The following is a 16,030-nucleotide window of genomic DNA, read 5'->3' as shown; positions in this document are numbered from 1 at the left end:
AACGAGTGGGGGACAGAAAAGCTTCTTACAAAAGACGTTACAGGTCTGTGAGAGCCAGAGATTTTCCTTGTTTGAGGTGACCAAATACTTATTTTCCACCCTGATTTACGAATAAATTCTTTACAAATCCTACCATGTGAATTCATGGATTTTTTTTTCACATTCTGTCTCTCACAGTTGAAGTGTACCTCTGGTGCAAATTACTGACCTCTGTCATCATTTTAAGTGGGGGAACTTGCACTGCACAATCGGTGGCTGACTAAATACTTTTTTGCCCCACTGTATAGTGTTACATCATATTCTATAAGGATGTTATATGTTTGGATACTTTCTGCCCAGTTTGACCCACTTAGCAGAAGCCAGCCTGTTTAAGGCTCTGATATCTATTCTGTATGACTTAAAGCAGTTATGACATGGTCTGATTTTCTCACCCAATAAAGGAATATTTAATAGAATGAAGTCTACTCTTCATTCTATCAGAAACAGTTATCACAGCTCGTACATTTTCTTTTTACACATATATGTAAGCATTGAGCCAAATGTAATAATGTCAACATATTAAACAAACAATATTTGTCTCTTATATATAATACATCTATATATACACTGTCAGAGATACTTGTCTTTGAGTGAAGATTTAAGGTGATATGAAATTCAAATAAATGCAACTTGAATCTTTACTGAAGCTCAGTATTTAACACAGAGTTCAAGTTCACTGCTTTAACAAATCATAATAATCGAATAATAAATATAATATTGGCCATATTATTATATTTACATTACTAACGTGAGATGACTTTAGTCTCATGAACAACATAAGCTAATTGTTATTTACTAACTAATCTTAAAATGACTGTTCAGTACAGAAATGAAGCCCAACAATCATGTTTTTACAGTCCTGTGGTCTCATCCTCAGATACTTAACAAATCAAAATGATCTCATGAAAAAAATGAATGAACAAAAAAACATTTTTTCGCCTTCATTTCTGTCAAACAATGCTGTATGAAACGTTTCTCGCAGTTAGTATCATGGTTACTAGCAGGGGCGATTTTAGCCCATTTTTGGGGGTGCTTCAGCAAAATGGTTTGTTCCAGCTCGCCTCTCCCCTGCTCTGGCTCTACACTGAAAAAATGGGAATTGGCAGGCTTTTGAATTTGCACAAATGAATTTAGTTAATGCTACACAAGCCTCTCATGTTTCTCTTATTTACATGATTAAATAAAGTACCATTTACTCGATTATAAACAATACTGAGACTACTCATTTTTCTTGCATTGATTTAAAATGACTAAATTAGAATACTAAAACCATTGTAATCATGTTTGACCACAACTGGAAATGATGCAATATATTCATAGACAACAACTAAATGTGATTGGATAATAAGACCGACCTTATCCAATAAGACAACAACATAATTTAAGGAGAGCGCAATTGACCGCCAGATTCTGGAAGACTGTTCAGCCACATGCAACCTTTGGCACTGAGTCAGGCATAGTGAGAAGGTAAGTAATTTAAATACATTTGTTTTAGTTGGGTACGTTTTCACAGAATTGTTGTAGTGCATGCTATATGAAACGTAATCTGTAATGCATCTACATGTTGTTTTTACAGTGCTAGCTAAAGTTGGTATTAGCTTTGTGGCTAAAGCTAAAAAATATTAACAAATTGCACATAGTCGGGAGAAAGCAGCTGTTGTCGGTCAGATATGGAATTTATGCATGTGACAGAGAGCACTGACGTTTTTGATGGCTTAGCAAGTTAAAACGTCACTGAGAGAGCAATAGTGTTTGTGTTACTCGTGCTAGCTATGGCTACATTGGCTAATTAGTCTGGCTGTAACCGTCAGAGTTTCAGAAGCTGGGAGGGCCACAGTGCCATACCTTAATTCTTGCTGATGACATGCACTCAAGTTATAATAAGGATCCTGACACCTTAGACGTAGGTTTAAGAACCTGTGCCCATAAATGCCAAATCATTTTTCCATTTAGTCATTGTTTTAGGTGAAGTGTCACTTATTTGACTATTCTATCGGTCATGCCCAAATAATACAGCAGATATCTACAAGGAGATACGTTTGTTCAACAGACTATGTCTTATTAAGTGATGTATTGTGAATTTTCCAACATCGGCCCAAAACAAATTAGGACCCTTTCCCCCCCCCCCCCCCCCCCCCCCCTCTTTTTTTCTAGTTTGTGTAGAACATATGTGAGCTGCTTCTCAAAGATTGGTACTTTAAAGAAACCATTGATGCTCTTCTGGACTGGAATACCTTTTTTCAATTAAAATGAATGTTTTTTGTGATGGTGGAATTTTTACTTTTATGATTACAGAAGTCAAAACATCAGATGATGATAGCTTACCATCTAAACTCCCCATCTCTTGGCAAGTCTGAATTAGAGAGCTCAGCTGTATCGGCCTTTCTAGTGGATTTGCTTAAAGAGGAGATAGCTTAAGTCATTAGGTACATATTCCCTGACATTCTAGAGGTCAACCTTGCACAGTGTGTGACATAAAGAGTATAACTTATAGAAATGGAATGGTACTGGCCCAAAGGGCAGCAGGTGGATTGCCAGAATACTGAAAAACCATATCTGCATTGTACCACAGCATATTCTACATTGTCAGAGAGCTTGGTGGCTGGTACAGAGAGCACGACAGAGCTTTTGAGCTCCGCCCAGTATCCACAAGAATATTCACTCTCGCTTCACTCTGTGAACTCCTTGATACTTATCCATTGGTTGACTATGAGATTGGATCAGTCCACATTGTGACTTTAAAAAGGCATATAGAAATAAAAGGTGTTCATATAAGTGTAATAGGTTCAGTCGCATGTATTTCATTAGATAAATTCTTCTTTTTTATGTCTGATCTTTATAACTTTGAGTATTGGGTATGGATAGCTTTATGAAAACTAAACTGAAAGGATTCTTTCTGAATGTCTGATATGTAATTCTTTGTTGCCTACAGAGTCCTATGGGGAGTCCTATGGTCCTAAAGACTGTTTTGGCTGACGGAACCTGTCGAAGGCTCACTCTCTAATGGAGCGCCTGAATCAACTGAGGATCTCATCGTTGAAGTCAAGAGACAGTGTTGTCTTCAGGGCAGTTTCAGACTTCAGTTTATGGATTCCTTGTTTGGGAATGAGTTTCTTAACCTTACCTCAGTTTCAGAAGTAGCAGACAAGGGGACTCTTAAAGCTATTGACATGTCAAAGCCCACCACATGGACATAAAAAAGAGTAACAGAGTTGGTGAAACTCAAGATGGAAAAGACTTTTTCATACAGAAGACATGAAGTTGTTCGTGATGCACCAATGGTGGAGGCTTTCATGGCAAGATGGCCTGCTCTATTTGATTTCCATGAGGTAAGGTTTGCCTCATACACGGTGTTCTTGTGGTATTAGTCTAAAATGGTTAAGGCACAGTTGTTATTTGACAGCCCATTTCTTCAGCATGAGTGATTGCGGCCTTCTTCCAGGTATTAAACCTTTGAAGCTCATTTCTCTGTGCTCATGTTTTCAGATCAACGCTGAGTTTAAGAGAATTGCCACTATCCCCCCTCAAACAAAGTTCCTGGCTCAGCTGGATCTCCACTTGGACAACCTGGTGAAGTTGGTCAACAGAAGAGGAGAGCTTGGACTAATACTGAAAAGAATTGTGGCACAAATGGATAATGTAAGTGATAAAGCCTCAACATTCACTTAACACGATCCTCTTTGGATGAAATTTTATAATTGTGGAAGATTTCAAATGTTTCCCATGATAAATTCTCTCATTTTGTATTTTTACATCTGCTTGTTTTTTTTAACCTTCACTTTGTCAACTTATTATTAATTGCCAGTAAACCTATTATTAATTTGTGTGCCTTTACTTTAAAAACATTCATGTAAAGTACACTATTAAAACTTAAATGAAGGACAAGAGCTGAATGAAGATGCTAATTACATACATTTCATTTCAGTGTGAAGATGTTGATGCTGAGTGTGTTAAGGGAGTGTGTATCTACATGGGTGAAGACCCTGGCATGCTTATCCAGGAGTATGTGGTATGTACTTGTCTTTTTTTTTTTTTTTTTTCTTTTTGGACTTTCCACAGTGTGTCATATTACTTACTTGGAAATGACTAACATGGCTTCTTTTTTACAGGGCATGGAAGAACGTGCCATCAGTGAGACTGTTGAAGACACCACTGTTTGAATTTGTCTTCTTAAAGAGCAAGCTTCAGCAGATGAACAAGAGTTGTCCTTGCAGGCATCAGGGTGGCGAAGACTTTGGATAATGTAGCATTTGCTGTGATAATGCTATTTGGACTCATGTATGCATTAAACCTTGCCTACCCTGCTGACCTTCGCTATAACTTCGACGTTTTCCAGAAGGTTTTCATGGAACTGGATGGAGCTAAACTCTCTAAAGTTCTTGCTTTCAAAAACCATCTGTTTCATTGAGAAGTCAAAGACTGCACTTCTGCAATTCTTTGCAGTTTTTCATTTTGTGTTCAGTAATGTTATACTGCTTATGTTTTTATTGCTTTCCCCTCGTGTGACTGCAATGCAGGATAATTTTTCCTTTTGGTATCATGTTGTAAGAAATTTTTACTGACGATTTTTAGCAATATGTTCTAAGTCAACCTTAATGTCCTGCTTACATGTTTAAAATGAAGATTAAAATTCATGTAGGTGTTTGGTATTAGTTATGTAACAATGTCATTTAAGGCTCAACTTAGTTGAAATCTTATACAGGTAAATACATGTACAGAAGCTGAAACTGTTGTCAAATAACACACAAGTTATATTTGGGTAAATCTGTTTATTCATAAAAGCGTGTTGCTTTTTTTTCAGGTAGTCTTAATTTAGTTTACATTTTCAATTGTGTAATTAATACAAATGTTATATGTAAGAGATGACAGGATCATCTATAAGCACTTTCTTTTATTTGCTGCTGAGGTCAGTTTTTTGTGAAATATTTGCAAATATATTCTCAAACTAACTTTTTCTTTTAGTTATTTCTGCAGGCTATCTTTAAAAATGTGTTAACAAGTTTACATGGATGCGATTTTGGACTTGTTCATGGCAGAATTGCTGCTTTCACTGCTGTTACAGTTTAATAAAGGTGAATTGTTCAGTAGCACTCACAGTCTTTGCCTTTTTTGTCAATAATAATCAGTTAATATTTCAATTGAAAAAATTAAGTAGGATTTAAAGCCATAATTTGTGTTGCAGGAACATAATTGCAATGTGTTTACATTACATAATATCATTGCGTACCACTGGCAAATAAAAATAAGTTGGTGTTAAACATTAAAATATATTGACATTATGCAATACATTGATATTATGATAATAGATTAATATTAGTACATCAAACATGATTTTTTAAAGTAATCTGATGTAAATAAAATACTTTGATCTGACAAGCATTAATTACTTGAGGGAAAGTGGAAAATTAAGTCAGTCATACTTATTCATATTATGTGGGACCGATGTACACAATAAAATCAAGTAAATTGAAAGAACTTTTTTTTTCAGTGTAGTGCTCTTGCTGCCAGAGCGATGGTGGCTGAGACGCAGCGGAGCGGAAGTATAAGTGCCTGGCTTAAAACAGGACATATTAGCTGCATTTAACCTTCAGTTACTCTTTATATAGTTAGGTAGGAGTCAGACCATGTTTCTTTTTAGCTGAAAAGCATTACACCCAGGTAACCTGTTGAAAACGTGTTTTCCGACAATGTTTGCTACCCTACAATCCCTCCTACACTGTAGTAATGTTAGGTTTGTAGCATAAACCTATTCGCTGGAACGTTAAGACAATATAATTACACTGCTAAGCAAGACACAAATAGGCAAAGTTCTTCATGTTACTCGTGCACGGGAGAGAACCGGACAACCGCTTGACTCCAGTTGGTCTCGTCCGTTCTCCCGTATCACTGTCCTTTTATTGAGGTTACATGAATATGCATAAGTTCATTAACATATGACGTCTACATACAAACAAAGAGTACCTTGCCTCTGTGTGTGTGTGTGTGTGTGTGTGTGTGTGTGTGTGTGTGTGTGTGTGTGTGTGTGTGTGTGTGTGTGTGTGTGTGTGTGTGTGTTGCTGATCAAAGGGTCAAACATCCTTGGTCAGGAAGAGGGTAGCCTCCCCCTCACCCTAGATGGTTCATCCTAGATAACACGGTGAGGAAGTCCTGCAGTTCATCTAAACAAAGAGCACTTAGACTAGAACAGACGCAACTACGTTAATCCTACCATAAAATAATAAGACACGGTATGACCTCTCATGCTCCCAAAGTGCTGTCTAATACACACAAAGTTTGCAGACTATCAAGGATCAAAACCTCTACCAATCTACAACTAATTACAAAACTCTAAGCATATATAAGTAAATATTTCTAAGCATAAATGACAATCAACAATACAAATCTAACATTTCCCCCCTTTTTGACCTTTATGCCTGAAAAGTTCCCAGGTATGAATACCTCATGTCTGACAGTTTCAATGCAAACATTTTTATACTCAACATATGTCAAATCACCCTAAATTACTGAAAAGGTACACAGTTCAACAAATGTATTAGCAGTTATCCCATTCATTGAGCTCATCTCATGGCAAACTGCATCTTACGAGCAAACAAAGAAATTGTTAATTTAATAGTGAAAATAAAAAAGTAACATTTTCAAAAACATCTCAGCTTGGTAATGCTTCCTCCAGGTGTGCACATCACATGTCTCTCTGCAGAGTGGTTTGAGTTCTGCAGGGCGTCATGAATGTCTCTTCCAGTTGTTTCCATCGTTGTCCATAGGACCAGAGTCCAAATGTATGTAGAATAAACATTCAAACATACCAGTTAGTTTTGTTGTTTGTCAACATGGTTCTCAGCTATTTCCAGAGCTGCAGACCTCTCAGCACTCTAGTTTTATGGCCTCCCATTACCTCACTTCAGGCCTTCATCCTGCGAGGGGGATATTTATGACTCCTTCATTGTCCACGCTCTGCAGAGAAACACCTCTGTGGAAAGGGTGCAGGGTTCTCTTGTCTTACTGCTGTTATGATCCCAGCAGCCTTCAGAGTGTCATCGTATGCACAGTACAGTGGCACAGCATTAGGTGATGTTCATAGGAAACTGCTGTCATCACCACCATAGCTTCTGGTTCCTGTGCTTTCACAGAATCATGATGTCATCCTCGAACTCCTTCTGCGCTGTCGATGGAGCTTGGCACGCTCCCCTCATCCCACGAGTTTTCATGTTCCAACGCTGCTGAAGGTTTAAGGCAGAGCACGTCGTACACCTTAGTCGTCTTCCTCAGCGTCAATATTGAATCTTTCATTTTATTTAAAATCTTGCTGTGGGAAGTCTCCTCTTGATTTCCTGGAAGCTTAGTAGCACAGCTCTCTGTGTGATGTCTGCTGTGCTGAAGATGATCTCTGATCCTCCTGAAGCCTCTCTCCCATCTTGTGGACAATCCTCTCCTCTATTTTGCAGGCAGTTTCATGGTCCTTGCTGTGGCTCCAAGGTCTGATTTCATGATGGGCCCCAACCAGCTTGATCTTTGACCTCAACCACTGCCTGGTCCTGTCAGCTATGCGCTTCTCACTGGGCCTCTGAAGATTTCTCAGGAGATTACTGCTGCACCTGTATTTCCTTGCTAGGAAGACAAACTATTTGGAGAGTATGTCAACAATCATCAAACCACATTCTTTAGTTCAGTGAACTTCACTTATAGGCCATCAAAGCCTCATCTGAACATGGGTGCACCACTTGCATAGGTTTAATATTTGTAAATAAAACGGCTAATCACACAAATCACTGCAACAATAATAAAAAACATTGTTTAATGTTAATCCTTGGACCCCTCCTCTTGACGCATGGACACACCCATGAGTCAACTCATCAAACCTGGATTCCAGTCTTAAAGAAAAAGATTAGCTAGATCATATCCCAGGCAACATCAGGGCATCTCCTCCCCTGGAGCAGCACCACCCTGGACCTATAATCCTGCAATGAAAATGTTAGTGTGCCTTGCATATTAAGTTTGCTTAACACCTGGCTCTCCCAGGAGCCTGCATACACACCATCATGGCCTGGAAAACAAAATCTGGAAGTAAAATCAAACTCCATACCTGTAAACAATTGTATCATAAGGACAAGAAGCATTCAACATCAGCAAGACAAGTGTCATGTGCAGGTTTTCTCAAATCAGTAAACTACAATTATTTTCATAAGTCGCCTCAGACATGGATCATCCCATGTACTCAGGCAACATTAATGTAATCGGTGACTGCTCTTAAGCAAAGTCACTCCACTTATATATTACTATGGGCTCAAAAGTGGCCAGCTAATGAGCCCATATCAAACTATCCCAGAAACACTGTATCTCTTATTTGTTTTACTCATGTCACTTGTCCGTTTCAGCTGAATCTTCCACAGCATTCTCAAAGAAACTAACATTAGCAATACACATTGACTGTAGTCAGACAGAGGTCAGACACAGGTCAACAGGTTCCAGAGGTGCCATAAAAACACCATAAAGTCAACCCTAGCTGTGGAAAGAAGTAACACCAGTTCTCAACACAGGAAATTTCACACATGTTATTCACATTATCAAAGTAACCTTCACATTTTCCCATCAACACAATGCAACAGCATCACCACTCATAACCTGTAAACACAGTTTTCCTCACACATAAACCCAGAAATCCTGTAGTAGGAAAAAACATCAACCAGTCGTCCTGGTATAAATCGCATCATCAATTCACATGAAGAACTGGCATGCTGTAAGAAAAGAAAATGCAAATATTAACGCTTGCGCAGGCGTATGCATACTTTGTCACAGATATCTCTGTGAGCAACTCAAGCCTATGAATAACACACCTGATAAATGCACAGACACAGAAAATGGCATTTAAAAGGTTAAATCATCATGCAACCTCGAGTGTTGCTGTCATCTTTCTGCTCCTGTAAAGGGAAGCACACACAGACTCATCTGCACCCCTGCCAGGCGGGGGTCAACTTCACACAGTCGTGTTACATCAGTAAAGTCTTGTCAGCTTTTGTCAGCTTTTACCAGTCAGTCAGTTTGTTTTCCTTTCACTCACTCATTCATGCATTCATTCTTTCTTTCTTTGCTGATAGTGGAACCTATCGTCGCATTTAGTTTCCACTCTCAGCAAAATGACGTCATTTCAAAAAGAAAAAGAAGAACTTTAGTTTGGATTACATCGCTGAATCCTTTTGGACTGGGACTGTCATTTAATAATTGTCCCAAATAAGTGGCTTTCTCCAGAGTCCATTTAAATGTGGAGAACTCACTTGGCACAATTTTCTCGACGACGTGTAGCATTTTTAATTCCCGACATGCAGATCTGCTTAAAGAAAAGAAAATAGACAAACAAAATCAGTGCCTGTTCAAAAGATAAAAATGAAAAATAACAGAGATTATCAAACAAAACTTTCAGTGCACTGTGAAAGTATCAAAATAAAAAGGCCTTGTTAAGTCATGACACAAACTCCTCATCTCAGGTAAATCATACCATTAGCATGGTTCATCATACCATCATACTAATCGGCAGGCTCAACTTCACAACAAAAGAAAAATCATCAGCTAGATTCACTCCAAATCAACCATCAGCTGCACAACACACAACATAATCCTAATGTCTTATTAGCTATGAGTTTAATCCCCAGGTCTGTGTTCTTCACTCATTTAGGCCACAGATCTATTCTATTCAATTTTCCTTTTCCCTTCATCATAAAACATGTGACATGCTGTCATGCACTTCACAAAAGAAGTCTGTTCTGACGTATTCAGAGTTGTGTATCTAAATACAGGATTCACTCGCACATCAAAGCAGGAAACTCAGTGTTTTAGAGTCTCCACTCAACACACAACAACTCCAACACATCTCATTCACTCGTGCTAGAATTCAGTCACCTTTCATTAATCTAAAACCGATCACTAATTTGCATATCAACTATTAACCCACTAAGTTGACAGGACGACAGAAAAGCATGTTCAAAATAGTATCACAAAAGACAATTTCCCCCATACAGTAAATTACTTATGCTGCCTCAATCAAGCAGGAAGCTTCTCCCAATTTACCATTTTAACAACTAAATTTATTGTCTGATCACTGGTTGGTCAAACCAGGATCTTTTTTTCCCACAAAAGTTAAACTGTTGTCCTGCAACTTGTAGAGTCAATTTTTTTCTTTAGGATAAATTCAGTATTTGATAACAAGTGTCTGCTAAATTGACACTATTGTAACACTGATGAAAGATAACAAGCTAATTTTCATTACATGTGTTTGTGTTATTAGGCAGGTCTAATGCATGTCTGTGGAGCTGCATCTCCAGCAGAGCATGTTCTTAAAGCTGCCTTTCCTACACATTTCTCTGCTATTATTTAATCATTTCTTAACTAATGTGCTATGAGTCTTCATGAGTCATTTTGTGTTTGGAATTGTTAGTAGGGTTAATGCATGTTCTGCTTGTGTGTGTGTGATTTTGTATACGTTTCTATTTTCGCAATGTTTCAGACTCCGTCTCAATTTTCCAACTTAAGCAGTCAGTTTTGTTTTTCCCCAGGTTTGCTAACCCAAATTTTGATTTCCCACATTAAATAATTCCTATGTGTTCTCACCTAGTCTTCTCACTCTGTTGTCCTCTCCCACTTCAACAGTCCAACAGCCGGCAGTTCTCCTTCAGCTTTGTCCTGTGTCCCACTGTCTCTTCTTGCCATTTTACTCCACAGGTGGCAAATGTCAAACTCCAACTGTTCAGTTCTCCTCAAACGTTTTCTTCACATGCACAGTGAAGTCACAGCCACTCTCACTATTGTCCTCTGATGCGGTTGACTTCGTGCTAGTGGCTGAAGTGCTGCTGCTGCTGCCTTCCTGGGCGACTTCTTAGCAGCTGCTGCCGGTTTCTTGGCTTTGGCCGCGGCGGGCGTCTTAGCTTTGGTCTCAGTAACCCTGTTCATCTTGAAGGATCCGGAGGCCCCGGTGCCCTTGGTCTGCACCAGAGTGCCCTTCGCCACCAGACTCTTGATGGCGGTCTTGACACGGGCCTTGTTCTTGTCCACATCGTAGCCTCCGGCAGCCAGAGCCTTCTTGAGAGCGGCCACGGCTTTCACAATCAGCTCGCCCACGCTGAGGCCGACCTTCTTGGGCTTGGAAGTCATCGTCTTCTTCTTCTTGGCCTGAACCTCGGCGCAGGGCGCAGGGCGTGTTTATGATGGAGCCTTTCCCACCACAGCGCTGGCACGTTGAACGCATCACGAAGGGTCCATTTCTTTCATGTCGCTAGCCAGCATGCTAGCTGCATGTGGCTTGCCCGAGTCACTCAGTCCTTTTTGAGCATTTCAACATGCTGCCACCGCCATCTTGCTCGCCCCTCCGTGGAATTCATCCAATCAGACAGGAAGATGGGTTTGCTTTCTTCTGCTGCTGTTTATCCACATTGCTGCTGTCTCTTTATCATGGAGCTGCATTCCTTATCTTCAGGGAGGAGTGAGCTCGCTTGTGAGGTTGAGAAACACATGGCACTGTAAATAAGTCAGCCAGAAACTTGGCCTGCATGTTTCCAATGATGTTAAACTATAACTTTCTTCCGACCGCTGCATGTGGAAAATTGATTCAGGTCTGCTTTTCACCTGAAAGTGACAAACTAAGACATTTCATTATTATCATCACTGCTTAATCAACACATATCTCTCTCTCTCTCTCGCTCTGTGTTTTTGTGAACAGTCCTTTCTTAAAAGCAGAAAATGAAATTATAGTTGTTTTTTTTGGTTGATCAACACAAAACCTTTTTCCTATGATTATTTTTTCCTACAATATAAATTCTCCCTCTTATTCACTCTTTTTTTTTTTTTTATTTACAATAGCTGGTGACCTGCAAAATCACCGCTGTCACTCACAATCAAAGGCAATTACTCTTGCACAGCGCACAAAAACACTGTGATGTCAGACACATTCACACTCACTTTGTCATCTGCAAAAATAAATCACATGGCTGATGATATGTGCCATGGTGATCCGTAAATATGATCACCAGTTTATTTAACTATTTTTCAACCCAACAAACAAATAATCAAAAACATGATGCTGATGTTATGAACACTCTACACACAAGTCAAGATGCAGGAAAACTGCTCATGGAAACGTTGCACACTCCAGTTATCACAGTTATCATAGCGCTGTTTCCCTCTCTTAGAGTAGTTCTCAGACAGCTCTCGATCTGATAATGTGTAGCCTGCTCATCAGCTCAGAAGAAAAAAAAAAAAACTGCAACGCAACATCACACAGTAGTTGCTCTGCCCACAGTGGCAAAGTCTTACACTTTCATATTCAACTCAGCTTCTCCATCATGTACTTTTAGATGTTTCATACAGGGTTCAGCATATTAGTTGTTTTCACAGGTGTGCTCTACATCTCAACAATGGTTCATAATAAGACGACAGTCTTCCACACAGGTCAAGTGCCTCTATGCACTTCAGTAGTTTAAATATTTATCTATATCACTTCACCTCACATGTCATCGTACTGAATTTAAGCAACCACAAGCGTAATGTAGATGACTTTTAACAACTATCCACCTCAATTACGTCTATGGTCTGGCACACAGGCTGAAGAGTTAACGTTTTGTGTCAGCAAGGGGTGGGGGGACAGCCACCCACCAGAGCATAGCTGCTGATGTGGGCTGGCCTTCTCCACACGCTCTTCAAGGCTGGTGTGTTTTCTGAAAACTTCTAACATTTTAATCTCTTCCATTTTTAAGCCTGCGATTAACCGCACGGCTCAGGTCCGCGTGAAACCCGCGTGACCGCGCTCGCGTGAACCCGCGCAGCTGTGGAGCCGTCGCTCCCTCTCTTTTTTACATAAATACTTTGTGCTGCCAGGAGCAAAGTCCAGCACAAACGTCTGTCTCCCTCCGACTCACTCTTGGTTGCTTAGAAACCCATGATAACAACAACAGTCGGTGTCACAGACCACATGTTCTGCTCCGCACACACTCACACAACAACAACAACAACAACGACGACGACGACAACAAAAACAACACAAAATAGGCCTATCGTCCAGCACAATCTGGACCCCGCGGAACTTCTCAACGCCCCACAAAGCGGCGGAGAACTCACCTCTAGCCACACAAAGTAGCGAGGAACCTCTTGCTCCACAAAGTAGCAAGGAACCCGGGTATCGCTACACAAAGTAGCGAACTTCTCAACGCCTCACACAGTGGCGGAGACTGCACAACGACACGGTTATAGAGTCGGCCTCTTCTCAACGCCTCACACAGTGGCGGAGACTGCACAACGACACGGTTATAGAGTCGGCCTCTTCTCAACGCCTCACACAGTGGCGGAGACTGCACAACGACACGGTTATAGAGTCGGCCTCTTTAAACTTACTTGGCGTTGCTTAGAGTGTAATATCAGCCCGAATCCCGCCGACCGTCATTCATCGAGGAGAAAAGACAGACCGCGAATCCACAGGAACTTCCTGGCTGACGTCAGGCTTTCAGCGTGCCTCTCCTCCCCTCGGTGAATGCGATTCCAGGGCTCCGGCATCGAAGGACCAATTAATGTTAGGTTTGTAGCATAAACCTATTCGCTGGAACGTTAAGACAATATAATTACACTGCTAAGCAAGACACAAATAGGCAAAGTTCTTCATGTTACTCGTGCACGGGAGAGAACCGGACAACCGCTTGACTCCAGTTGGTCTCGTCCGTTCTCCCGTATCACTGTCCTTTTATTGAGGTTACATGAATATGCATAAGTTCATTAACATATGACGTCTACATACAAACAAAGAGTACCTTGCCTCTGTGTGTGTGTGTGTGTGTGTGTGTGTGTGTGTGTGTGTGTGTGTGTGTGTGTGTGTGTGTGTGTGTGTGTGTGTGTGTGTTGCTGATCAAAGGGTCAAACATCCTTGGTCAGGAAGAGGGTAGCCTCCCCCTCACCCTAGATGGTTCATCCTAGATAACACGGTGAGGAAGTCCTGCAGTTCATCTAAACAAAGAGCACTTAGACTAGAACAGACGCAACTACGTTAATCCTACCATAAAATAATAAGACACGGTATGACCTCTCATGCTCCCAAAGTGCTGTCTAATACACACAAAGTTTGCAGACTATCAAGGATCAAAACCTCTACCAATCTACAACTAATTACAAAACTCTAAGCATATATAAGTAAATATTTCTAAGCATAAATGACAATCAACAATACAAATCTAACAAGTAAAATCAGCAACATTTGACCGTTCTGTTGCTCCCATTGAAATGTATACAGCCTATTTAAAATCTAAAACTTCAAATTGTCCATAGCCTACTGTTGGTTACAACTGTCCTGTTTGAAATGGATACTAACTAGCTAACTGACTGAATGCCCATTAACCTTATAACTCCTGTTGTGTGTTTGCGTGTGTGTGTGTGTGTGTGTGTGTGTGTGTGTGTGTGTGTGTGTGTGTGTGTACAGACAGACAGCCAGGTTCATAATGGATATAAGGAAGTTTTTTCAAAAAAAAGGAGCCACATTCAGGTAAAAGTGTAAAATCAAATGATCCGTTAATCAAGAACAATGTTGCATCAGTGTTTCAATGTTTATATCTTTTATTAGATGTTCATGTGGTTTGGTTATTTGCCTTTTGGTTGAAAGTAGACTGAGAGAGGACTTTTTGTTAGCGATCTTAATAATTTTTCATCTAATTGAATACAATCTATACAGTCCAAATAGGGAGAGAGGAAAGAGGAACGTGAGGAGAAAGGGCAAGGTCAGGAAGAACCAGGTAAGAAAACAGACAGGGAGCAGTGACAGGCAAAACAGAAACTGTTAAACTGACAAATAGAAAAAACCTAATTTTACTCACACAATCTGGAAGTTGTGTTCTCCCTATATTAAAGCTACTATACAGAATCTGAAAAACAAACTGGGTTGAAACATTGTTGACCCTCTTTAACAACATTCCAACATAACATTATAATTGATTGGGGAGATTAAAATTAATGATATATTTTTATGTGGTTCAGCCACAACTCTACTAAAACCTCAGCCAGTAATAGGTAGGCCAACTTTTGGACCGTTCAGTTGTCTGTATGACTGCCGCAGTACGTACATCACATTTGCACACTATCAGAAAGTGCCAAACAGCCCTGGTGGAGTGAGGAGCTGTAAAGAGAAGCAGATGCTCTGTTTATATTCTAAAAATGTTTTAAGCTTGTTTCAAAGATTCTGTACAGCAGCTTTAAATGTTTTCCAAAAGCACACATACACTTATCAGTGTTTCTCAAACTTGTTACAGTGTGTACCACCTGAAAAAATGCAGCAAATTTAACTTTAGCTGTCTATTTCCTTCTTACAGCTTTCTATTAAACAGCTGGATCTAACCAGACATGTGTACTGTCAATTAAATCAAATTATTTTTTACAGAATTCACCTGCTTGCTGCATACAAATCTACTACTGCACATTCACCTAATGTATATAATATATAATGTTGTTCTTCTCTCCCCCTTTTGTACAAGTCGAGGAGCGTATCAGGTTACATTTCACTGCGTGTTATACTTGTATAACTATGCATGTGACGAATAAAGAATCTTGAATCTTGAATTATGAGCAGTGTGCTCATAACTTCATAACTTGAGACTGGAAATATTCATTTGTACCTCTGATGATTTAATTGAATTTCTGAACTTTCTGTGTGACTAATGAACAGCTGAAGAAAAAAAAGGCATAGATCTTTATAAATGCTACTATGGTGTTTTGAACATGTTACATCATTGAAAGATCTTATGGTGGTGCTAATTACCAACTTGTGGCTGATATCCAACTGTTTGCTCTTCTGGACTTGTGAATTGTTTCAGAATTCTGACAATTTTGAAAGCAAAGTAAAACAGGCAAAGATTCATTACACTGTAACTGAGAACCAAAATGCCAAAAAACATCTTCTTTTCTATGATGAGGAAACTGTAACCCTCCTAAAAGGGAACCATAAAACTAAGGTAATAGCATGTTGGGGCATTTTGGC

General features: G+C 39.7%; 2 protein-coding genes across 2 annotated transcripts; one reads left to right on the top strand and one right to left on the bottom strand.

Annotated features, from left to right (window-relative positions):
* The first annotated feature begins 190 nt into the window (after nt 1–190).
* On the top strand, nt 191–5,038 carry LOC308404320 (uncharacterized protein). The gene is made up of 5 exons (XM_080894343.1): nt 191–1,506; nt 2,972–3,368; nt 3,526–3,678; nt 3,965–4,048; nt 4,149–5,038. The coding sequence occupies exons 2-5, from the start codon at nt 3,267–3,269 to the stop codon at nt 4,197–4,199; spliced, it is 390 nt and encodes a 129-aa protein (XP_080750469.1). The 5' UTR covers nt 191–1,506; nt 2,972–3,266; the 3' UTR covers nt 4,200–5,038.
* Nucleotides 5,039–6,008: 970 nt separating this feature from the next.
* Nucleotides 6,009–14,209, bottom strand: LOC308403834 (histone H1-like). The gene is made up of 2 exons (XM_080893607.1): nt 13,397–14,209; nt 6,009–13,276 (listed from the first exon to the last, which is right to left on the bottom strand). The coding sequence occupies exon 2, from the start codon at nt 11,176–11,178 to the stop codon at nt 10,798–10,800; it is 381 nt and encodes a 126-aa protein (XP_080749733.1). The 5' UTR covers nt 11,179–13,276; nt 13,397–14,209; the 3' UTR covers nt 6,009–10,797.
* Between the last annotated feature and the right edge of the window lie 1,821 nt (nt 14,210–16,030).

The sequence above is a fragment of the Rhamphochromis sp. 'chilingali' genome, assembly GCF_963969265.1.
Source record: "Rhamphochromis sp. 'chilingali' genome assembly, chromosome: 10".
NCBI classification, from domain to species: Eukaryota; Metazoa; Chordata; class Actinopteri; order Cichliformes; family Cichlidae; genus Rhamphochromis; species Rhamphochromis sp. 'chilingali'.
The sequence above is the reverse complement of the archived record's forward strand: the minus strand, read 5'-3'. Positions and strand labels throughout refer to the sequence as shown.